Source organism: Dromaius novaehollandiae, chromosome 4, assembly GCF_036370855.1.
Source record: "Dromaius novaehollandiae isolate bDroNov1 chromosome 4, bDroNov1.hap1, whole genome shotgun sequence".
Classification (NCBI taxonomy): domain Eukaryota; kingdom Metazoa; phylum Chordata; class Aves; order Casuariiformes; family Dromaiidae; genus Dromaius; species Dromaius novaehollandiae.
This window is the reverse complement of record NC_088101.1, coordinates 76,208,785-76,233,841: the sequence shown is the minus strand read 5'-3', so window position 1 is coordinate 76,233,841 and position 25,057 is coordinate 76,208,785. Positions and strand designations below refer to the sequence as shown.

At 42.1% G+C, this 25,057-nt stretch overlaps 1 protein-coding gene across 11 annotated transcripts in view; it reads left to right on the top strand.

Annotated features, from left to right (window-relative positions):
• Positions 1-25,057, top strand: part of ABLIM2 (actin binding LIM protein family member 2) — a 144,984-nt gene that overhangs the window by 20,315 nt on the left and 99,612 nt on the right. For 10 of the 11 annotated variants that reach the window (XM_026121983.2, XM_064511481.1, XM_026121991.2 and 7 more), the window contains exon 2: positions 18,702-18,845. In XM_026121983.2, the coding sequence (XP_025977768.1) occupies positions 18,702-18,845 (144 nt within the window). Of the gene's footprint in view, positions 1-9,687; positions 9,833-18,701; positions 18,846-25,057 lie in introns of those variants that run through there. The other variant, XM_026121984.2, reaches the window with a different exon arrangement.

Genomic DNA, 25,057 nt, shown 5'->3' with positions numbered 1-25,057 from the left:
GGACTGTGCAAAGCTTGTTGTGGGAATTCAGAGGAGGAATTGAAGGTGGAGAAAGGAGAGAATCAATGTAGATCTGGGAGGAGCAGGTGTGGGAAAATGAGAGAAGGGGGAGATAAAAGGGGCTGGTCTCAAGGAAGGCAGCTGCTGGTCAGCATCCGTGTCTGGTCAAGCCCTGCGCCTGACCCCGTGGTCCGTCTGCTCGTTCAACTCTGTTCCTAAGTACTTTTGATGTAATTTGTGTGTGTGTGAGACTGGCTCGTGAATATCAATTCAGACTAGCCAGTCGGCAGGAGTATGGTCTGTGTTGGTCCACTCAATGTCAAGCCTGAGGAGCTGGGGACGAGGAACAGGATGGGGCCTTCTGCGTGTTTGTGGTTTTGCAGGTGCTGTTTGTGTTCGTGTGGGTGCCTGTAAAACCACTGTTTGGTCTGTGTTTTGATCTGAGTCCATCCATATTTGCAGCGTGTGTGTGCCTGTTTTGGGGGGATTGCACTCAGCCTCATCGCTGGCCACGTCTGGGAAGGGCAGCCACCACCTTACGTCCCATGGCCTCACAGGAGAGCCATCTGGCATCCCACAGTGCACCAGATTTGGCTATCCATTATTTATCCTTGCTCTACATAATACCAAGCGGCCAGACATCAGTCATTCATACTTAGACCAAAACGAGAAGCTGTCATCCCCGTGGGGAAGCTGATGAAGAGCACTTGAAATGGTTAAGGAGGAATGACTGTGAACAAGAACAGGCTCTGAGCCGTATTTACAGCAAAGAGGGGATTCGGCAAAGCAGACAGGCAACGTCACGAGCCGAGTCCTTGAACCAGGACAGCTGTGTCACTGAGACCTGAACAGACAGTCTTGTTTTACTCAGATGTAGGTCAAAGAATAGCTACTTGCATTCCCCAGTCATACGTAATTGTCTTCTTAAGTACGGCGTTATTACAATCTTGAATCTGTAGGATTATTGGCAATCAGAGCAGACTGCAGACGCGTGAAACTCCCCACTCCCTTCCCGTTACGCCAAGGAGTAATGACCTACATCTGTCGGCGTGATGAGTGTATAACCCTTCTGTCAAGGCGTACCGCGAGGGTAAGAGACTCTGCTCAACAGAAACTGTCTAGGCTTTTCTGTGTTATGGATAAAAATAAAAGGTTCTTCTGCAGCACGGGGAAATACAGGCTTTTCTGATGCTCTTAAAGATGGCTGGTAGTTATCTAGCTTTGGCTGCTACTTGAGAGTCACTATTTTTTCGTGGAATGGTCGGACTTATCAGGTTCAGTCACAGTAAAACTAAAAGCCAATTTTGATTAAGAAAGTGCTTCAGGCAGAGCAGCTTCTTTTGTTTTGTTTTATTTTGTTTTTACTTGAAAAGTGGTCTTCGCTGCTTTCCTCCAATCATATTTTATAGTTTCTTCCCTTGGTGAACAGAAATGAATTTCTGATTTTTTTTCATCATATTTCATCATGCAGGGCTGCACTTTTTCTTTCTTTGCCAATGAGTTGGACCAAGTAAAACAGGCTCTGTGCAGACTGTGGGAGCCAGAAGCCCCAACCAGCTTACAGGTTTTTGTGCTCACCACGACCTCATCCTTGACCTAGCGCTGGGACCAGACCGTGGCCACCACATTTCCCTTACCTCCGCTGTGCTATGGTCTCCATGCAACAGCAACTTAGGGACAGGGGCTGTGAGGGACTGCAGTAGTCTCCAGCATCCCCCGATCCTATCCCGCTGCACCTATCCCAGCACAACCCTACTGAAATCAGGGAAATGATGCTGATGTGGAATTTGGCACTGTATTTTGATCTGTTCTTCGATGAATTCCGTATCTGTATGTTACCTGTGAAAAAATGGGGTGCAGTATCTTGCTTTAAGTAATGCACATTTTTATGAGATGATGTTTCTTCCCCTTCTTTCTGCAAAATGTAATGCTCTGACCGAAATGATTGTTTGACATGAAAATCATTCAGTATCTGAAGAGGGTGGCAGTTTCCAAAATAAGCAAACCAAAATTAATTTGTATGTGCTGAAAGTGTGTGTTGTACAGGAAGTTCAGAAACGTATCTGTAGATGAATAAAAATGATGGTTGCAGAGCTGTGCAAAAAGTAGCATGGTGGCTCTCGGTTCAAGGGTTATGTTTGTGTGAATGTAACACATTTCTCCTGCGAATGCAGCGATGAAAGACAATTGATTGCAGAAATCGTGTAGCCTGAATGTGAAAATGGAAGCAATGTGCTGATATATCTGACAGGGTTGAAACACAATTAGATTTGTATGTTTGTAATTGAATCTAAGGAGAAATTCAGTCCTGTAGCTTGTCAGCTCCACTGAAGTTGACTAATTTGCACCTGTTTAAAGTAGGGTGAATTTAGCTCCATTTCCATAACTCCAGACCAACCTGTATTTTAAGCAACTGTGTGATCACAAACAGAACAGTAGCTAATGCCGTCTTAATGCCGAATTAAGCATAGCAAATATAACCAAGAGGAGTTCAGATTTATATTGCAGTGTGGAGTGATTATGCAAGATGGTTTTATATACCATAGAAAAACAGCCTTTTGATGAAAGGTCCTTAAATTATTGTTTGTAATGCTGTTAGGAACACCATTTCATATAAGGTTACTGGAAAGTTAGTTTCCTTATTGGGGTGATTCATTGCAACTTGGCTAGCAACATAAACTTTTTTTTTTTTTTTACATTATTTCATTTTGATTTTGCTTTTTGGTGTTGCTATAACACATAGGCATTGTTATTGTTACTCTGTTTGTACTGGGGAATGGAAAGAAAAATGAACCATGGAAATTCCTTCTAAACTGTCTTTTTCCTGCTTCCAAACATTTGCTCATTTCCTAGCCAGGAACGTGTTTTTTCCCCCCTTCCATTTGACAATACAGATGGGAGCAAATAAACGTGATCACCGTGAAAACCAGGAGGAGGCAGCTGAGCAGGAGGGCAGCCTGCTCAGTACGACAGACCTGAAGCTGGAAGCCAGCACAGTTTAGACTAAATGACGTCTTCTGATCTAGGGCTCTCTGTAGCTTAGCGCTCTAAAGACCAGCGGACTGGCGAGAATATGGGGACAAGTAACCTGCGGAGGTCGGAGAAGTGAGTATCGGGTAGCCAGCGATGTGCAAAGCGCGGTAGCTCGCCAGCACCCCGCGGGATGCCGGTGGTTCCCTGCTGCACCTCATCCTGCATCGCCTGCCAGCGAAGTGCTGCTTCGAGGGGGACCAGCAGTCAGATACCGTCTGCCTTTTGGAAGACACTCATAGTACGATCAGAGAAGTTATTTCCAGGTTACACATCCTCAGGAATCGCACAGCTTTCTGTCGGCTTCCTTTTATGAGAAGTCAGTGGGTAATACTCTAGTGTGTTGGTTATCTCAGGTTCACACTGATATACCGGTAGTAGACAGAGACCAGTGATTTTTAACTGATTCCTAAAGAAGTGGGAGTGAGGAATTTTGAAGCCTAGTTCAGCTAGAACTGAACAATAAAGAATATCAGTTAATTTAAAATTACTCAAAGAACAGATGTTTCTGCTTAGTTTCTTGTTACTAAAGTACACTCAGAGACATAATTTTGTTTCAGATGTTGCTGAGGAGAGATTGTAACCTTTGGCAAATAGGGATCTGTTTGAACTTCCCAGTAGTGATGAGTAAAATGCTAAGAACAGAGCGTGGCAGAACTAAGATCAGAAGTTAATGCTGTTTGAAAGTCCTCCACCCAAATCAATAGTAAGTGGCATCACTGGGAACAGGGTGAAGTCCACCAGTGTCAGATTTCCAATAATAAAGTTTTTTTAATCTTTACTTTCAAATCGACAATCTGTATTGTCGACAACTTTGTCAGTGTTTGTAAACTAAAATTAATGTGTTTAAGTAGGCTTTGGATCTGATATATCTTATCCTGTAAGATAGCAACATTTAGCTTTGGAACCCCCAGATGAAGCAGTAAATCTAAGGTCTTCTGCTTTATGGAGGACTCCTCTGTCAAGATTGTATTTAAAGGCTGGCCATTGCCGCTATCCACATCGCTATGTCTGCTTTAAAAGACGACTCTGTCTGCCTCCGTTTTGTGAGGAGTGTGTGTGTGTGTGTGCGCGTGTGTGCGTTTGGCCGTGGGGCAGAGATGCTCTGAGCTGGCTTGGTCTCTGCAAGGGAATCCCCCCACCAGTGGGAGCCTCGAGAGGGAAGTGCCTCTATTTTCTATTGTTGAGGTATTTTGTGTGCATCAGTTTTGGGGTTTTTTGAGGTTTTTGTGTTTTTTTTTAAGACACCTCTAAGGTTATATTTCTAGATTCTTATAAAAACACATGAGAGAGTAGGTTGAATCTTTCTTCTACATAGAATCCAACCTGCTTTATCATTTGATGGTCTTGTAGGATAGGTGGCTTAGGATTGCAGAATTATGGTAATTTCTGTGCAATTTTCTAGAAGAGAGGGAAGCAATGAAGATCCTTTAAGTCTATATAATTAGTTAATTCTTCAGTTTATTCTCCATTTAGGGACTTAAAATTTCTATTGATTTAAAAAAATCCAGATAATTTAAATGGAAATTTTGTGTGTGTCTCTCTCCCCCTTCCTCCCTCCCCACACAGAAAATTACATCTTCAAAAATCTTTTCTAGGCATTAATTACTCCCAGAAGACATATCTGAAAATGATCTTAGCATCTCTGCAATGCCCACCATCTTTCTTCCTCCATTTCTGAGCCTCTCAATGCCAAATTCATTCTGTAGTTCAATTCCTTCTGCAGTAGTGGATATAAATCAGCTTTTCCAACCTCCGTGCTTACTATGTATGGTTTTGGTCACACCAACTCACATTTATTGGCTTGTTCTGCTTTTTTTTTTCCCCCCCTCCTATAAAATATGGGCCTCGGGAGTCTAGGTTTTATCTCACCAGTTCTCGTCGCAGTCCCATTACTGTTGCCGCTGGGATACCTTCCCCGAACACAGTGCGTTCCATTATCCTGTTTGCTTTCCTAATTAACTGCCAGATATTCAGCAGATGGTTTAAATTTCTCTAACTCTCAAATCCTTTCTCTGTTCAGCCCCTTGTAGTCCCTGACCTTTCAGAAACTAATACCTTTTGTTAATTGTTTGCCGTATCCTTATTACATGGCAGGTTTTCTGCACTAAACGGCACTTGTCAGCCTATAGCCTCTATTTAAGCAGCTCTTTTCTTACCAAGCGTCTCTATTTGCTCCCGACCATCCCTATCAGTTTCATAACTGCAGCAAATTCCCTGTGCTGCAGGTTCGTTTCGAAAGGTGTGTGATATGCTGTACCGTCTCTGCGGCTTTAGTTGTCACTTCGCTGCTCACCAGACTGTATCCGTTTACGTTCTGACCTGTGTCACTTGGCAAGCCACCTTCTGGGTGTGCTCTTACTCTGCGACCTCATTAGGAGACACCTTTTTGTCAGTCCTTTAAGAATTTTCTTGCACTGTGTGTTGATTTTACACAGTCCTTTTCCCCATTATGTCAGCTCTTCTAAAGACTTTGAGGGTGGTGTCTTTGATTTCTGCTCACCATTGCGTGCGTATTAGTAAAATATTCTTCAGAATACTAGATGGTGCTCTTTTTCTAGTTGGGGGGAAGACCATAACACACTACTTCTTCAGTCCTACAGAGATTCACTCTGTGAGAAATGCAGTAAAGAGATGCTGGGAGTGGGAAGGCTTCTGGTTTCATTCCTCTGACCTGCTGGCCACCAGGCAAGGGCTGTCATCACGAATTTCGGGGCTGAAGGAAGCTCTTTATTCCCAAGAGATAGCAGGGATCAGTAAAAGACTCGTGACCCAGTTACCTCTGGAGAGAGCACAGCAACATGTTATCCTTTATGCAAAGCTCAGAGTGAATTCTTGAGCTGATCTTACATTTTAAGGTTTTCTGCTTCATAAATATGCAACAGTTTCTGTGTCTTATACTCAAGCTTTGTCCTACAGAAAGGCCACAAATAGCATTATTTTTCTCTACTCGGTTGCGTTTTTTTTTTCTCTCCTTGGTTGCATGTGTTTCAATTAAAGATGTCCATGTGTAATGTTTCATCGTTGTGCAGATGATGACAAATGCTCTCTCATGCATTGATTTGAAGACAAAAGTGTTTGATAGCCAGAAGAGAATTTTAAATCTGCTTCCGTGCAGACTAAATTTTGGTAGGGTGTAAGTGGTAACCACGAGTATGGTTGGATGACTAGGGCCATTTCGAAGAGGACTGGATCCTTGCTTGGTTGCCTCAAGAGAGGCTGGGCAGAAAGTCAGATGATATGGGTTTGGTTGTAGATATGCCGTTGATCCTTCTCTATCTTGTTAAAGCTTTACCTTTTTATTCTTCATTTTCACTTCTACCATATGTTTGTCCTCTTTATTTTTATCTTAAGTGTTTGAGGGCAAGGATCATCTCATTATTCAGTGCTACTGCCAGCCATGCAGGTATATTGTAACTTTAATTCTCTTAGTTACTATTGACATTCTCTTTAAGTTTTAGTGGTAGGAGGAGAGCAAATATAGGAAAAACATGAGTTGATTAGGAACGTACTTAAAACCTTAAAAAAAATACCATTTATTGTCAATGGTACCATTGGCCGTAAGGAATTTGCAGGCAGCTAATCCATTTCAGCGTGGCCTGAATTCGTTGCTAAGCTGTCCGGCTGTTGTTTGCAAAGACATCAGTAGAGGCATTGACCTCAGTAATGTAACCTTGGTTAAATGAAACCTGAAACAAAAAGATGGGTAAGGGCTACAAGTGTGGCCATTGCCGTGGTTACCAGAGCTTGACTTTAAATTGTAAAAGAAACTGTGTGCGTCATCCTTTTCTGTAGCATCTGTTATATGGCAGGGCAGTATACTGCCCTTACCTTTAGAATAGGGAAGTAAAGGTGTTTGGCTTGTGCTGGTTTGAGAAATCAGGTTAAAACTGTAATGCTTCGTGGATGGTTAACAGCAGGAGTGTCAGCAGTCTGTATCTGAGCTGTCTGGCTTGTGCTGCTGTCACTGTTGTCTCCTGTCATGCTCATCTGAGTCAGTAAATCACACTAACGAAGGGCAGTGGTCTCTTATTTTGTGCCCACGAAGCCAAGGGCTGGTGCCAAAGTTTTGCTGAAACACTGTCAAAAACCTCTAAGCTTTTGAAGTACGATTTTTTTCCTTCACTGTAGCCAAGTTGTGAGTGGAGGCTCAAAGATTACAAGTAGATTTGTAAACACAAATTAGTGCACTATTTGACTTCATTATGATAGTGTGCTGTCAAAATGTGGGTTACACAGTGGTTAGCCTTGAAAAGGAGCAAGTCTGGCAGTAAAGGGGAAGGCTGTGTTAGAGTGAAAGCTCTTTCACTTTTTCTGTCTATTAATTTCTGTTCCTTTTGAGGGTTGCTATTTAGCGAAGTGCCTTCTGCATTCCTGCCAAGCTGAAGTAGCCCCTGGGAAAATCTAAGTAGGCCAAATCCTGCAGATATCTGGAGAGCTCAGCCAGGGTGTCTGTTGGTGAGTCCAAAAGAATACAAGGAAGGATTTGGTCTAGCACAGATAGCACTAAAATATTGGGGGGAGAAAAAACTGCCATAAGGTTTTAATGCCAGAAGTCAGTTGCTGTAAGAGAGTGCATATAGATTTTTTTTAATTGAATAATTCATCATTTCAGTTTTGTTTTCAGATATCAGACTGTTCATGTGGTTCGTATGAGTTTATGGTAATTTTGAATTATTCACTGAATCAGTTAGAAGCTGAAGTGGTTTCAAGGTGCAGAATTTGGGGTTGAGAGTTGAGATCTTGGGATCTGCTTTCTGGGTCTCATTTCATATCAGTCCAAAGTTGCTTCAAGTTACAGATGCCGTGTCTGTCATGTCCCGAGTCGGTGGGGTCCTCCCATATGGACTTCTGATCACAGCTCCCTGTCTGTGGTGACGGAAACGCTTGCTCCATTCTCAGTAGTCAGGACTGGACAAACAAAATCATGTTTTATTTTGTATCCGTTATGAAATACAAAGACATTTCCCATAAGTAAAAAGTTAAAGGAAAACATTTTGAAAAATTGTTGAAATTATACGTTTCCACTTCAGCTGATGGGCACTTCTGTAAGATCCAAGAACAATCAGCTGTTTCTGGCTTATCATCAAGAAATCTTGCTCATAATCACATATAAATGCTTTTGAAGCATTGATGGTTTTTGCTTTGAAACAAAGAATAAAGAGCCTCCACCCTCTCTTCCGACAGCATTTATAACAATCCACAGTGAGCTAGCAAGAGCTTAAAAAATGCATAAAAGATATTCACTAAGCTGTTTTTACAAAAAGCTTCCACTTTCTTCTGCACAAATAAACCCATTTTTTGCAAACAAAGAAAAAAAAAGCATTATGTCAGGTTTTAAAAATAGTTTGTTTCCTTTGTGGGAGATTGGAAGAGATTGAATTTTCTGTGAGATGTGATTCAGCAACCACTGAAGTCAATGGAAAGCCAGCTTTAAACACGCATGCACATTGGGTCAGTTCAATAGATTTTTGATATGATTTAGTGCAAAATATTCTTTGGCTTGTGTAGTGCAATGAATTTGCTAAGTAGCTGGCCATGTGTGATTGGTAAGTTCTGCTTTTCCTGCCCAGTGCCACCTAATCCCTGTTGCTTCCATATCCCTCCCTTGGCCATATGAGGAGCTGAGGAGACTGGGCTTCACCTGTACGTCCCTGCCCGGTTTCTGTTTGTCGAAGGAAAGGAAAAGCTATTTCTTTGCTGCTTTGTAACCAGGTAGGCCATGGCTGGATGAAGGGTGGTGAGCCATGGGGAGGGAGAGTGCTTTGGCCTCTTCTGAGCCGGCGGGAGAAAAGGACAGAGTCTGCCCCATGAAAAATGCATCCCTGTTCCTCGCCCCGTGATTTAGTCCAGGTTTAGCGAGTTTGTACTCCAAGCAATGAAGCCACCTTGCAGCGCGCTGGCCGCGTTATTGCCTTCGTACAGAATTAGCCCAGAGCAAGTGAGGGCTTCGGATGTTAACCCTCACGGACTGTTCGCACAATAACTGGGCAAACAAGCATCGCTTTAAATAGCTCGGCACATCACTGCTGCTACCACGATACACGTCCGACTCTGTGTGAGTAATCAGGGGAGAGATTTTTGGCTGTCAGATAGCTCGCTGAATGCCTTCTGGAGAGAAAAAAAACCCTTAGGTATCTGCTTGAGACATGGGTGCTGTCGGCTGCCCTGTGCAGGGGGCCGGGAGCGGGGAGGCCTGCTGGAGGGACAGTGCTGGAGGGGTCTTCCCAGTGCTGCCGGTTACCTCGGCCCGTGTTTTTAATTTGCGGTTGGGCAGCTTGCAAACAGGGTAAACCTCCCACTCAGCTTGGTTTTTCCTAAATTTACGGGCTCGCTGGGTGTTTTCTCTCTTCCAGCCTTCTCTGCCGGTAGCACCCTCCGGGAGCCGACCCCGGCGGAGGGGCAGGCTGCGGCGGCGTGCCCCCGCCACGGCTCGTCCCCGCTGTCCTGCCCGGGGGCGGCCCGCCACCGGCTGCCCGGCGAGCGTGAGAATATTTGGGCTTCTCCGGGGCGCTATTTTTGCATGGCAGCGAGGTCTTGGCTCGCCTCCCGCCTGTGCGTGGGCACTGCAGGCGTCATCTGACCCCCGCCACACTTCTCTCGGAGGCAGCTCCGGCGACAGCACGCTGCTGCGGTTCCCACTCGTCTGCTGCGGCACTTCTCGCGCTCCCTCGCTCCGCAGCCCTTCTCACCGTGCGCCTTGCGGCTCGTGGGAAGCCGGGGCAGCGATAACTCCTGGTGGTATTTCCCATGTCACTGTCTGCGCAGGACTGAATTAATGCGGGAATGCCAGAAGATACAGGTACGGGGTGATGACTCCACATTTTGGAGAGCACGGACCTGAAATAATTTGTTTTTCGGCCAGGATTGCTGTAACTAACTCGCTGATATTATCATTAGAGTATTTACTCATTGTTTACATGAAATTGCTGCAGAGGAGAAGATTTGCTAAACATTTATGTTAAATTATGCTTCATAGTCTTTTAATTATATAAGTGATTTTAAAACTGTAATGATAGTGCACTTATTAGCTGACAGCTCAGTTTGAAAAATTCCCTCATTTTATTTAATTTAAATTGTCTTAGACTTTATATTAGACTCTAATGAAAAAATGCCTATTGCTTTATGCGGATGTATTGGCGTGCTGATCCTGTCTCTCTTCTCCTTGTAGTCTTGCTAAAAACATACCAAAACAGCATTTGTGTTGCTGCAGTAGCAGCTCCTGAAATTCAGCAGATTACGACTACTTGAGCTTGGACTTGGTAAATATTTTATTGTGATAATGAGTGCAGGAGGGTGGCTCGTGCTCGGCTTGTTTATGTGACGTGGATTTGCACTGAGCCTACGGCAGCGTTTGGAGCCCGGGTGCGGAGTGCTTGTGCCGTGTTGCCTGTCTGAGGCAGGTTTGCGTTACTTTGCATTCTGCTGGGCAACACGTCTCCTTTCCCCCGTCTCCGATACCATAAACCCCATAATCAGCAGAAAAAGCAGAAGACGCTTCAGTCTTTCAGTAGCATTAACTGTCTGCTGTCCTATATCAGCTATAGATTTCTGATTTGATTATGATCCAGAGGAAGTACTGGAAAAGGTATCCCATCCTTTTCTTTGTTGCAAAGGAAAGGCACTGTAAAAACTATTGATAAGTAGTAAAAGCAGGTATATAGATCAAAAATGAACACCATTATTTTTAACTGTGTTATTTTATCTTTTTGGACCATGTTAATTACTTTAATTAAATAGAAATCTATTGGCATAAGGATTTACTGAGTTTGCCGAATTGCCTATGAGGTAGGATATTAATTAAAGAACTAGTAATAACGCTTGCTTTAGGAACAAGAAGTCTTTGGAAAAATAGTAAGCGCTTCTTCAGAAGCTGTTGTACATGGTAATTGTATTTGGGAAGCTCTATTTGGGAAGTCAACTAGTTAGTGTCTACTAAAGTGGTTCCAGGTCAGCCCTGTGTATAACTAGCTGAAATTTTTGAGGGCATATGTAAAGTGGAAATTCAGGGCAAAACTTGAGCTTTCTCTCTTTCCCTGTAAACTTTCTGCTTTATTGTGAGGTATATGAAAGGAAAAGGTTTTGCGTAATAAAAAGGCACAGTGCAGGATGCAAGCACGTTATCTCGAAGAAGGCTTTCAGTGCAAACTGCTAGTTGAGCAGTACGTGAAGACAAGTTCCCGCGAGCCGTTTCGTGTGCTCTTCCAGCACACCGGTTTCCAGCGCGCCCGTTGGGGTGCACGTGCAGGCTGTGCCATGCCGGGGCCGCCGACGGCCGTGCCTGGAGCGGTGCCGCCCCTGCGGCAGGAGTCGGTCCAGCGCGGCCGGAGGGGAGGCAGGTGGATGGGGAGGGTGGTGGATTCCCGTTTTAGCATCCCGCTTTCCCTCTTCCTCTCTGTGGAAATGGCGGCAGGGGCTGGGGGTCACCATGGAGGACTCAGGCCCTCACGATAAATTGCAGGTTCTTAGAAGCAAAACAAACAAAAACCCCCCAAACACTTATGTTCAGTATTTTTAGAGCTCACATCCATGTAGTTCTCTGAACACCTCACTACTTACCTTATTACTCATTTATTACTGTATTATATTATCCTTGCCTCCAGGCACGTACTGGAAGTGCTCCTAGTCACTATATTTTTGCAGATAGGCACAAGACAAGGAGAGAGACTTGGGGTCACATTTAGGCACCTAAAACTGCAAAGAGTGCTTAATGGAATATTTACAGGTACTTAAATGCTAGTTTCCTTTGCTTTCATCCTGTGTTTTTAAAGCCAGCCCTGAGTGATTGGATTTAGGCAACACCAGAAATGTTTGGCAAAATAAGAACTTGAACTCAAATCTCTTAATTCTGGTGTGGCGCTACGGTCATTTGATTCTCATTTAATCCTGCTCAGAGAAGATTGCAAATCTAATTCCACTCTAAGCGCTTCTGCACCCCCCGCCCATTGCTTGCTACAGTGCTTCAACAATCAATATTTTTGTTCTCAAATACTTAGTGAATAAATGGCATTCAGGTCTCATAACTGTTGGTTTTGAATTGCAGTGACCAGCTCAGGCCGTAGAGATGAAAGGTTTCAGTGTCAACATTTCCGAGATAATTTTCCGTTAATCCAGTCGTGCTGAATAGTTTTCATCATCAGAGCCGTGCGTTTTTGTCTCAGAGTTGGAATACTGCCTTTGTCTGTGTTGGAAAAAGCTGAACATTTTTATGAACTAAACAACTAATACTGGTAATTTTAGATATTAATTCCTTTATAGATTTTTTTTGCTCAAATAAAATGGTTCCGTCTCTTGAAGAGAATGTAATGGGGTATGAAGAAGGGAAGTTCTCGGCAAATTTATGCAGGAGCCAGCAGTGTTGGTAGTTTCTAAAGAAAACTTGATCTAGCTTTTCCTCTGGTGGAGGGTTGCTATTAAAGGCAAAAGATACTGCCTTTGCATTTAGAGCCTGAAATGAAAGGATTGCTCTTTTTTAACCCAATCCCAAGAACACAAGACCAGAGAAAAACAAAAGAGGGAAAAAAGCCACACCACAAATCCCTGTCATCTTTTTGGGTTTCCTTTTACGTTTGTCTTTAAGCTCTGATTATACACTATCCGTCAGAGATCTGCGGAGAAACATTTACACTTCTCCTGAATTGAGAGCTAGGTGTTAGGATTATGGAAACTTGTTCTTTAGGAATAAAATATTTATCCACATAAACGTGGTCTATTCGTTCAAATTACACTTTACTGTTTATTTCACAGTAGTCTTTAAAATGTTTATATGACATATCACAGAACAGAAAACACCTGTTAGACCTATTATTAAGTTGTGTAATTTGGCACTTTGTCAGTTCAAGCTTCAATAATGATGAAGAGCAGGAAATCTAAGAAGCTGTTTTTCAGGAGAGGGTTAAATAGTGGGGAGTAAATAGGACCCCTGACCTTATTTTTGTCCATATAGGCATGACCAGAAGGAAAAGACCCACCGTTACGTGCTCATATAGTAAAAGTCTTTATTATTAAGCATGGTATTAGAGGTTGCATCTCAGGTGAAACGTGTATTCCTAAGCATGGCATTTCTTAATTTTTCAGTACTTGATTTCTAAGCTCAATAATGGCTGTGTGTCCTTATTGCTAAGTTAAAACAAAAGGGAACAAACTGGAAAAATGCATTAGGGCAGTGTTAAATGATGCAGTTTCTAGCCGCGTGTTTCTTCGTGGGGTTTGTGATCTACCAGGAGGACTTGGGTCACGTGGCTGGCCGAGAGCCCGATGACAGTCGCGTTTGCTCATCCTCTGCGTGGGCCAGGCATAGGTGGGCAACGAGGTCCTTTGCCAAGGATTTCACTCAGACGTTTGCCCATGGCGGAGGGTAGCTGAAGGGTGAGCGGTGGCATTTTCCCTCCCGGGCTCGGGAGAGGAGCCTGCCCAGAGCCTCAGGAGCCTCCTCCCTTCTGCCACCAACATCAGCTAATTTTGTCCCAGTCCCTGCTGCTGTTATATCCAAGCTAGTCTAGCAATGCTGAATGAGCTGTGGGGGTTTTTTGTTGTTTTTTATTTTGTTGTGACCCCAGATTTTGTGGATTTTCACGGGGCCTGTCACAAAATCCGTCTCCCTGTCAGACTTCAGCCTTTACTCCAAAGCACTGTGAGAACGTCCAAAGGCAAGGTGCTGTACTTTTTTTTAACATTGAGAAGACAATATATTTTATCCTTTTCTTTTTTTCACCTCTATTAAAAGCTTAGTTTGTCTGAAGTTTTCCCTAAAGAAATGAGTCTGAGGTGAACACCAGACATAAAGAATCGAGATAAACAGTTGAAGTTTGGCAAAGTTCTAAGCCCGCTAAAACTGTCGTGTAGTGCAGCTTTAATAATGAGCAATCCTGTGATCCTCTCTTTCCCCATCGTACTTAGAGCCACTGCATGTGGCTAGAGCAAACAATATAAAAGTAAATCTATTTGCGGAAATACGTTTTGTAATTTTTAAACCATTGCCAATTCAGTAATCCCCACTGAATCCAGAGCTGCAGCATTACGGACTGCCCTGCACGTTGGAGAGAGGTGAGCCTGACTGCTGAGGCTCTCTGAGTTTTGCCATCGGAAATGTGTGATCGCTGGACATTTGACAAGAATTTTGCCAATACACAGTTCTTGTATGCCAGTGAAGTGCTATGGAAAGTGTATGCTAATTCACTTCTTTCCCGTTTTTGTCCTTGTCAGGAAGTAAGCACAATAAAACCTTTGTAGGGCTTAAGGGTTTGTGGAGATACCACTGCTAGAGCAGTGTACTGGCAAACTAGGAGGAAGACAAATTTGGAGAATCAGGCTTTCCTTTGTATTTCTATTCAGCAAAAGTCACTTAAGAAGGAAATTTCTAGTTTCATTAAATTTTGCAAGCCAGAGTGCAATAATGTAATCATTTAATTTTTAATGAGCTCTTTAGTGGGTTATGATCAGAAGAGTATTCTCAGATCATTACGTTCCATGAGCAATACAGTATGTTACCAGCTAAATATGTCGGTCATATCTTCTGCTTTGAAGACAAGTTTTGATACCTAAAGGCATAAAAATAGAATGCTGAAAATTAGCATGTAACAGATTTACTTAATAATAACTCGAAATGGATGTATGTTAAAATTTTAAATTGACTAACATAATTAGTTTGAAACTGTTTCCATTTTTAAAAATCGTATCAATAGTTTTGCAATTTCAACATAAATATATTTTAAAACAAACTATTCAAATTTAGACTAACATTAATCACATCATTTTGTTCAGCTAGAAGAGAGAGTAAGTATTTAAAGGTGCCATCAAAAGCACAGTTTTATAATGAGCCCAAAGGCACTATTTTCCCACTTGGTTTCATAGAGTCTTTTGTGTGAAACACTGATTAGCTTAGTTCTGAACTGACAGGAAAGCAGAACAATTATTTCTCTGTAACATGCATATTTTAAATATGATTTGTGTTATTTCAAAATTAATGAAGTAATTCCAAAAGAAATACTACCTTTTTAAAGAATTTATTATGTATTGATAGTTCTTTGTTATTTTCCAATTCTATCCCTTGATGAGAAATTACTCATAATAAAAAATCTCAAGGCATTCAAAAGAACAAAAAGGATGTGCCAATGGGTGAAGTTTCTTGCATTTGGATAGCATAGTGCAAGAAAAGGTATTCCTGGAGTGGCTTCACAAATACCGCACAGCATAGTCACTGTCAGAGCTTGGCCCCAGGACAGGTCTCTGGGTCGACAGTGGCCTTCAAGAGGAGCAAGCAACGCTTCGTCTTCCTGCTCTGTAGAGGTGGGCAGTAAGCACCAAGGGCAACGTGGCAGGTAAAGCCACCTTACGCCATTGCTTCCCGATAACCGCAGCCTTGAACTTCCAGGCGAGCAGCGAGGGAGCAGACTTCTGTGCCTTCTTCAGTGCCGGAGTCTTGCAACTCCATAACCTCCAGCCACGTGCTGGGGAAGACGTGGATGCTCGTCATTTCAAAGCAGAAGAAATAGTGTGTTGAAAGATTTCAGTAATGTCTTTCTTTTGTGTGAGAGGTGTCAGAGAGTAGTAGACTATGTTTTCTCAGGGAAGGTTTTGTTAAGCAGAAATGGTACCTTGCATCTAATTTAAGAAAGTCTTTGGCGTACGCTTGGCTGTTCTGCACAGGATTTTAATTCCTTAGCGAGGTATTTGGGGGAAGGATGCAGGGGACATGTTCAAGGGCTCCTTGAACTTTCTGGTACATCCCTTTCCTTCCTTTCTTCCAGCAGGGCCAGAAGCGTGGGGCGGTGGAGCCTTGGACTTAGAAGGGTCCCTCACCGGTGGTAGGTGGAGATGTGAACCCAGCTCAGCGCCGTGCTGGAGGTGCAGGATGGTGGGGGCACAGGCTGCTTCCTGCTGGCAGAGCTTTGTAGTGGTAGCTCAGCGTCTCTGTGCATCAGGGTATCTCCAATAGAGCAGGTCTAGCTGGGGCGTCCCACAGGTCTCCCGGTTTTTTGATTAATTAGAAAATAGGGTTAGTCCAAAATTGTCATTTGCCACTGCTTTTCAGCAAGAAAAGAAAAAAGCCTCCCCTAAAACAGCAAAAAAACCTCTTGTGAGCCAAACATTTTGCCATTTTGAGGAAGAAAACAGGTTTTCCCTGGCAAAGCACCAGTGATTTTGCAGCCGCGAGCAGGAGGGCCCCGCCAGGGCGGTCGCCCAGGCCCGGAGCCTGGGACAGATGCACCTGATGCGCAGGCTCAAAAATTCAGTCGATTCTGTCATTCTGATCAGAATTTTCTATTTCAAATGTAACTTTTCAGACCATAGTATCCTGGGTGTAGTCAACTGTCTTTCAGTCCATGAATTAAATGCTACAAATCTGATGCTTGTTAACAATTTTGGAGAGAAAACCCTCTTTACCAAGGATTAGAAACTTCTAGCTACTATTACACTAAGTATCTCTGTAAAAAAAACATTGTTTAAATTTCTTAGAGGGTTGATTCTGCAATTAATTTCAGGGTGGATAGTGTTGGGCAATTTACAGTAGTGAAATTTATGTGTCAAAAGTTGAGAGTTGTGAAGTTTAGAGTTCTCTCCATTTTTATTTGTTTAGAGGGAAAAGCCAGAAGGTAGTATTAGCTTGAACTATGTGCACCATCTACACTTCATAAATTTGGGCAGCCGCGTTTCTATAAACCTCTAATTGCTTGTTCAGTGCTGTTTGTATTGGATATGTCCTTAATTATAGCCAGGACTTCAGTAATAGCTCCAAAATTCACGCTTCTTGCAGCAGGACTTTTTGGCAAGCAGGGAGTGCAGAATTGCAGCGGCAAGGCAAAAGGCTGGGTGGTGAATGAGATGACGAGCAACTCAACTGCACGGACCTCCCGGGGGAAAAAAAACCACTTCTACCTACAGTAGAATATGCAGGATTGGACAAAACTTCCAGAAACTCCCCTGAAGTCCTGGGCAGCAGGTTCAGCATCTCTTTGAAATACTGACTTCTGAAGGTCAATGGCCCTGAGGAGGCCTTTTAGGTGTCACCGGCCGATTCCAGAGATGGGGATGAGGGTGTGAATAGAGGAGGAAGAGCGGCAAGGAGAGACGCTGGAGAGCAGAGCGGGCCTGGGCTCTCCAGGGCAGCCGGGGGGCTAGGATCTAGCAAGACTAATACCGTGGATGTCCCAGTACCGCACTAGTACTGAGGCTCACTGATTCGAATATCATCTGATACCATGTATGTTTATTAGTTGCAACACCACCATGGTCTTATCCCTCCCTATGGCACAGGTGTAGACATTACTGGTTTTTTAGTTAAAAACAATACTTTGGGGTTTTTTTACATCCTTTTTTCTTTCAGAGGCTTTTCCTGAAATAGCAACTCTGACACTAGAGTAGGAATAGAAACTAATGATCTCAGCTAATCTGAGTTTAACACGGACTTTTATGAACACAGCAGTCATGCTGCACAAGTCTCATAGGCAAAGTTACATCCCAATTTGTTTGAAATGCTGGTGAAAGAAAAGGAATGAGGAATTAGGCAGCAGTGACGTTATTCCTCAACTAAGCCCTGAAGGGAAACGCGTCTGGTTTCTTTTCATACTTAGTGTGTTGGCCTATGACAGGTTGCTGCATCTTGACTGATTTGGTGGGTAAGTTTACATTGAAGCTACTGTTCAACAGACTTTAGTCACTTTGAAGTAAGGAATCCAACTTTAGAATAAACATGCCACATTAAAGAAATAGAAGTATGGCATTCAGTATGTGATTTACTAAGAATATGTGGTGCGTTTTCCTGTTATTACTTCTTCAGGTAGAAAAAAAAGCCAACTTTTTTGAATATTATGGCCCTATTATAATTAGCTCGCTTGATATTCACTCTCTAGACTCTCTTACTGAGTATGTTGCAATACAAAATTGATGCGTGCACTGCAGCAGAATTACAAGAAGGACTCGTAACGTATTGGAATGTCAGTTTATATTTACAGCCCAATAAATGCAATTTCTACTTTGCATCACAAGATGGCAGCAAATTTTTAATTCACTTAGTATTTTACTAGCCTAAATAAATTTAATCTCTTGTTAAAATCACAAATGTTTTCCTACAAAATGACAGCAGCCTTTATTTAATGATCATATATGCATGGTAGTTGCAGAAATGTTAATTTTTCAAAATTATGAACTCAAAACATTGCAGAAGTGTATTTTTTTTATCTTAAAAGTAATTAGAAAGGCAATTATTTTGAACTTGAAAGAAGACCAGATCATGATGTAATGGTTACTAAATCCCCTTAATGGTATTTTGCATGAATATAATAACTTTTATCTATATATTCTGACTTTTTGAAAGGGAGATGCTACAAAGTGATTTGTTGAAATTTAGAGAGAGGCTCTTAATCCTCATGAGAATTCTTTCTTCCATAAGCGGTTCTAATTTATGTTTGAAATGTTTACAAGCATGAGCTTTCAAAGTTAGGAAATGGGGGAAGCATGTCTCAGCTCATTTAGCAGGTCTTTTCTCCTGTGCTGGCCAATATCAGAAGTTAAAACTGTTTGATCCACATTGCCAGCTTTTTCCCAAGTTTTGATCCACGTGGCCTGTTTTTCCCAAGTGTTAATTGTCATTACTTTTAGGTCTTACAGATGTCTTGCAGTTATTCGTCTCACAGCATTTAAAATACTTTATCTTTTGTTTTTCTTTGCAGTTTCACAACCACAGGCTGTACATAGCCAACTGGAGAAGCCATCAAGTACTGCAATTCTCTGCAATAACTGTGGAAATCCATGCAAAGGAGAAGTTTTGAGAGTTCAGAACAAGTATTTCCATATTAAGTGCTTTGTTTGCAAAGGTAAGTGTTTGTGACAGCTGTTGCTACGTATAGTACGTTAGCACTGGACATGTGGCTTCATGGTCCTGCAGACTTCATAAACTTTTAACAATGCAGTCCATGCCTGAAAGGATTTACTGCAGACTGTATGACTGCTTACTGTAAGACTGCAAACATCCTAAATCCAAAAAACCGAGTATGTTTTGGATGGTTATGAACCCATGGAGTTTACTGCAGAGTTGGGCCCTGAAGAACAACAGGTTGGAAGAAGTGGTAATGAAAAATGGCATAGGGTTAGGAGACACTTAGTATTTACAAAGAAACCCAGAGGTTATCCCTCTGCCAACGAGACAATGCATGCCCCGGGGGGGACCACGGCCAGGTTTGTGCAGGCTGCTTCGGGTCAGACTGTGATGCTTGAACCCTGGTGTGACCGTCTGTGCTTCAGCGGTTTTGTGAGGGAACTACTCAGTTTGCTCCAAATTGGAGCCTGGAAGTGATCTAACATTGACACATTGCGAATGAGAGAAGGACAAGAGTCCTCCAAACGAACAAGGAATTAACCAATATGACAGTATATCTGCACCCATTTTGTAGGTATTTGGTTATTTGAATGATTACTTGGAAGCTTCAAACTTCTAATTTGTTTTGAGTGTACAAATGAGTAAGATGTTAACTGACAATTTTTGGACAACCTGCTTAATTCATCATTAAGCAGTTTGCTGTACTTTTATTCCAAGTGGCATTTCTTATGACGCGTAGCGCAGATATGAGCGTGGCTCTGGTGCCAGCTGCATTAGTGTGACTATTTCCAAGAGACTGTAAATTCCTCGGGATACAATCTAGTAGCAATCTAGAGAGACAAAGATAGGAGAAACATGCAAAAGGTGATTTAAGTTCTTGCCAAGGTAACAGAGCTGGTTACTGCTAGATCAAGGTTTACCAATTCCTACAGTGTGCCAGTATGTGCATTTCAGTAATATATCAGATGTTATTTTAATGCTGCTTAAAATAGGAGTAAAAGACTCTTGAGGGAGACATTAGATGATGAGAGTTTTTCTCTGATTGTTTCCTCCATCAGCTACAATGGTATTTTTATTAATCCTGTGAGAGAAGGCATATAGTGTTCAATACCTGCATCAGTCTTTAATGAGTTAGATAGAGAGCATTAAGTGTCCAACTCAATGATTGCATTCTTCGCAGAATTACACAACAAAAAAAAGCATAATGTAATGTTCTAAATAACAGAAATATTTTAGTCATCTGTTCAGAACCAGAATGATATTCAAAGTGGAAAACAACTCATATATAATTTTTCCGAATGCTTTTAAAATCACCCGTTCTTATGACAAACTTTACTATCAAATTAATTTTCAGGCTTGATTCATTAAGAGAGCGACATAATGTAGAAGCGCTATTACCCTTACACATCTAATAGAGATAAGAAGGAATTTGCTCATGTTCAGGCAGAACTTGGATAAAATAAAAAAACACTGTATTAACAACTAAGAAGCATGGTAGCTTCTGTCAGCCGCCCATCAGACTCTAGACTGGCACAGGAGACACATAGTTAAACTGCTTCTTGGTGTTAATGCTCTTGGAATATTTATATTCCTCCTTAGTAATCCTTTTGCTAAGTTTGCGCATATTTAAGGCTTCTTAAATTTATCCTCATTATTTAAATGCTATAATCCCTTTCTTTACTCTTCAGGAGTTTTCACCACTTTGCTGACATCTTTCTGGTATCTGGGGGTTTTTTTGTTTCTGGGTTTTATTTTTTTTATTGAAGAAGTGTAACTTGCTTTCTAGTGTGGACTTAGCACGTTGTGTGAGAAGAGATTAAGAACAGAACAAAGCTCTAAATATAAATTTTGGTAGTTAACGTAAAGGGGGAAAATCAGGTTAGGCAAATGTGATTATTTTTTTTTTATTATTATATACTCACATCAGTGAATGAGAGGAGCATAGTTGATGTGTTAGGATTTAGCAAAAAAGTGGTACTCAGGCTTCTCGGTCGGTTGATCGCTTACCCCCCTCAGCCTCAGGGGAGCTGCGTGCCCCAAGCGGACCCTCTCCTCGCCTCGTCTGCCGTGCCACGGGGCTGTTGTGCCGGCAGGGCGGCTTCCCCGGGGAGTGCACTGCCGTCGGCTCCTGCCCGCGGTGTGCGGGGCGCGCTCCCCTCGCCGCGGTGCCCAAAGATAGCCCCTAGGAAAGGGCCACGCGCCCAGCGTGCCCAGGCTGACCGCCGCTGCGTCAGACCGGCTGGGAGCCTTTGTCGGAGCACCTTGCCTTAGACATGCATAACCCAGCTTGCAGGAGATGACGTTTCTTCTCATGGCGTCTACAGGTCTACTGCGATGAAGACCACAAACTAAGAGCCCAAGGAGAAAGAGTACAAATGACTGTGCCCTGAGAGGCATCTAAAGATATCTGAGGTCTGTTAAATAATCTTATCAGTGACAGATAATGTTATGCTGGATGAAGTCGCGCTTACCTTTTTGAATATGTGCGAAATGTGAAACCATTTATTTGATAGGGTTTGAATTTTGAATTTGAATTTGATAGGGTTTGAGTTTAAAGTATGAGGTTTCAGTGGAGGGGACATGGGCATTCAATTGGTTGACTTTTTTTAGGGTAGAAAGGTAGTATATCACCATATTGCTGGCTGATTATTTCTTTGAGGGCTGCAAGTTTCAGGAATGGTCAGAATGGTAACAGCCAGCAGATAGTTGCATTTTGTATTTAAACTAAATTATGAAGCCATGCAAAAACAAGGCAGGTTAGTATAAAGCTGCTCATTCCCATCCAGTCATTCCTGTATTCCCCAGATAATTCTTCTAAAGAATTCTAAGAGAAGTTTTAAAAATCAAATAACCAACTGTTGATTTGTTCCTATTCTTGTTCTTATTCAAGATAGTTATATGCCTATCCAGGTTAAAAATTTTCCTGGCAATACTGTGAACATCTTCTAGTTTTGCTCAATAGCAAAGATTGCTAAGAGATAGGGAAGTAAATAAACATTATAAATAATGTTTATGGTCATATCTATTTATAGTTTATATGTATTATTCATTGTAAAAATGCATATCTAATCTGCCAATAAAAGGCTGTAGGGGACATGTTATGCAGTCATTCACATTGGGCTCATTTCAAATTTTTACTCAGTCTGTGCTTTACAATTCCTTCCTTTTTAACCAGATTTAACCAAAGTGCCGTTATAGTAGAAGTAAAAGCCTTCGAAATGTAAGGCAAAGACTGTATTCATTAGACTTCAAAGGCTTTGGTTCCCACGTTTGCAAATTCTTATATTATTTCGTACTGCTGTAATGAAAGCACTGCCGAAGAAGACAAAAGGTGATAAAATATTGACGACTCAGGCTATATCAAGTTCAAACCGAGCGTGTTCTGCCGTTGGCTCCGAGGGTGCGCGTCGGGACTGCTTCTTGTACAGCGCGTGGTGTTACACAAACACTCGTTGGGAGCTCGTTTATGGCAGCGTAGTTGAGTGGGCCCGTGGAGGCCCAGACTAAAGCTGAACTGCAGATAGGAGACATGTAGGCGCTGTGATTATATTATCCTGAATAGCCTCTTTGATCCATCATGAACACAAATTATCTTGTTCTACGAGTATTTCCCTCACATTTCTTTCTCTGTGATGTTATAGCACTTCCAAAGGAGCCATGTCCTGCGTCAACTGCAGTTTGTAGGAAATAGTGGAAGCGTGAATCAAAGCCCAGTGTTTCTGGGACGTATGGATAATTTGATCGCTATAGCTTTGCATATAAAAAGAAAACATATCTCACAGAATGTTATACAGTGACTCTAGCAGGCCAAGTAAGGACAATCCATAGTGTGCTTGCAAATTTAGAGTATTTGTATGCAAAAATCCTGCAGCCTCCACTTTAATTATACGGGAAAATCCATGCAGTTGTGCAGAAGTGTTTTTTGTATGAGATTTCTCAAATGTCAGATGGACTGTAACTCCTGTCTTTGTTCTTTACTGATTTGGTTTTGATTGCAATCAAGTAAGCTTGCAACCTGAGCCGCAGCTGTAGAAACGTGACCATTGTGCTGTACCGGCTTCGCTGTGTGTCTGTCTGTAGGTCACGTTGCTTGATCTCTAATCAAAATTCCTTAGATCTCTGGCTTGCCAGGGATGCAGAACATGTAGTCTTCCATGGCAACATGGCTATCGATTTCAAGTACACATTTTTTCCCCAAGTATTTTGATCTAGTTGTTAGCATAACCTGATAAAATGTGTCTGTGAGTGAATGTTTTTGATTCTTGTTGGCATTAACATTCCCCGGGAATTGTAAAGGAGCCTTTGACTGGTTATATTACATTTAAACCAACATTAAAGTCCTTTCACACATGCTTTTTTTCATTAGAACATGAAGTTGTAACAATTGTTGTGAGCCCACATAGTTAATGGCAGAATATTCAGTGAAAAGGTTAAAAACATCAGGTAGCTTGGTAACAGGCAGTGATTTGTTTATCAGATCAAGCACATCTGCTGGGATATAAATACGTGTGTTAAAAGCTATGCTGAGTAACGCAAGGGATTTGCATTTGAACATCGCTAAGGGGTTTCGGGTTTCAGAACAGGAGTCATTTACGAGAAACTAATTGGAAGGTTTCTGAGTCCCAACTTGGGCGTAGCAGTGGTGGCTCCTAACGCGTGTGATACCTGGGGCGCCGGCGATGAAATGCCCTGGCCCCCGGGCATCAGGCGCTGTCGGCAGTGCGCCCGTCACTTCCCGAGTCCTCCAGGTCCCGCAGTCCTCCGCCGTACCAGCTCAGTATAACCGGAAAAACTCAGCTTTGGACACAATGCTCCCAGGCTCTAGTTCGAGCAATATGGTGAGTTTAGGGCTGATTTACCGCTGTCACATTAGCTTTACGTTTTATTTCACTGAAGTCAGGCCTGTGCAAAAGTGATTCAATGCAGTGGCCAGTGGTTCTGTATTGTGGGTTCGAGATCATTAATTTAAGATAAACTTTCTAAAAACAACTCAGTGATATTAAGGCTTGCATTTATTAAGTTTAAAGATTTTTTTTGGTCAGTTAGTAAACTCTCACAATGATAGTGTAATTGTTAGTTTTGCTATGGTTTTAAATATATACCCTTATTAGTTGTAACTTTTATTTGCATTCATAAAGAATTTTTCTGCAACCCCTCATGTCTTGATGATATACCAGTCACAAGAGCACTTTAAGTAAAGCTTTATTTCAAGTCACATATTTCATCCAGAGCATGATGATTTTTAATTTTTTTAAGTATCCGTCATGAGTTTATATGATATTAGTAAAATGTGCTGAAGGGGGCAGGGCAAGTAGCACAGTTACAAATGAGGCTATTGGTAAGGAATATCTTCCTAACATCTCAATAAAGGCTATCCATCTATCACAGGAATCCAAACATTTATTCTTTCTGATTTCCAGCTGGATTCATTTCGCTTAAAAAGACACAGCTTCTGGGTTTTTAGGCATAGTAAAACTATAGGTGCTTACTCTAGTCTTTATACCTAGGACACTACGCAATACCTCTGCTTTACTTTCTTACCAACTTACTAATATATTTCTTCTTATTCTTTTCATTGCCTTACTTTTAGCCTTATTTATGTAATTTTAGTCCAAAGATGGAGCATTTGTACCAGGAAATTAAGGGCTCATGAAACACCTGGATAGGATTTTCAAGAAAGTTATTGTTGAAACTTTGAGGGGATGACGCAGGCTACAGATACGGCCGTGTGCAGAAGATATTTGTGTTGCAGAGGGCTGTTCCCAGCTAGCAGGGAGAGGTGCTTAACTGTGCCGAGAAGGCTCAGTAGATTTAGCCAAATGCAACAAATACATTAAGAGTAGTAAAACTCATACTGATTGAAATCAAAGCAGAACTGGAACAAATCAAATGCATTTGAAAATTACACCTGATATTTGTTAAGTGTTGGATGGAAACATGAATTTGAGGAGGTTAAAGGTATCATTCAAATAAGGCAATTTTGAGCATAAATAATTTCAGCCCATGCTAGATAGTGTCACCCCGGTGAAGAGCCTGTGGTTCTTCTGAGTTGCTCCAGGTCTCCATGGGGACCTGGATTGTTCAACAAAATTCGTCACTGCCACAGTGGTGTTATTGCACCTCCCGCTTTCTGCGACTCATTAACACGAGACCATCTGCCATAGCTGTGCCTAGTGAGAGCAAGCGCTTAATTTGCAAACCTGTAACTGG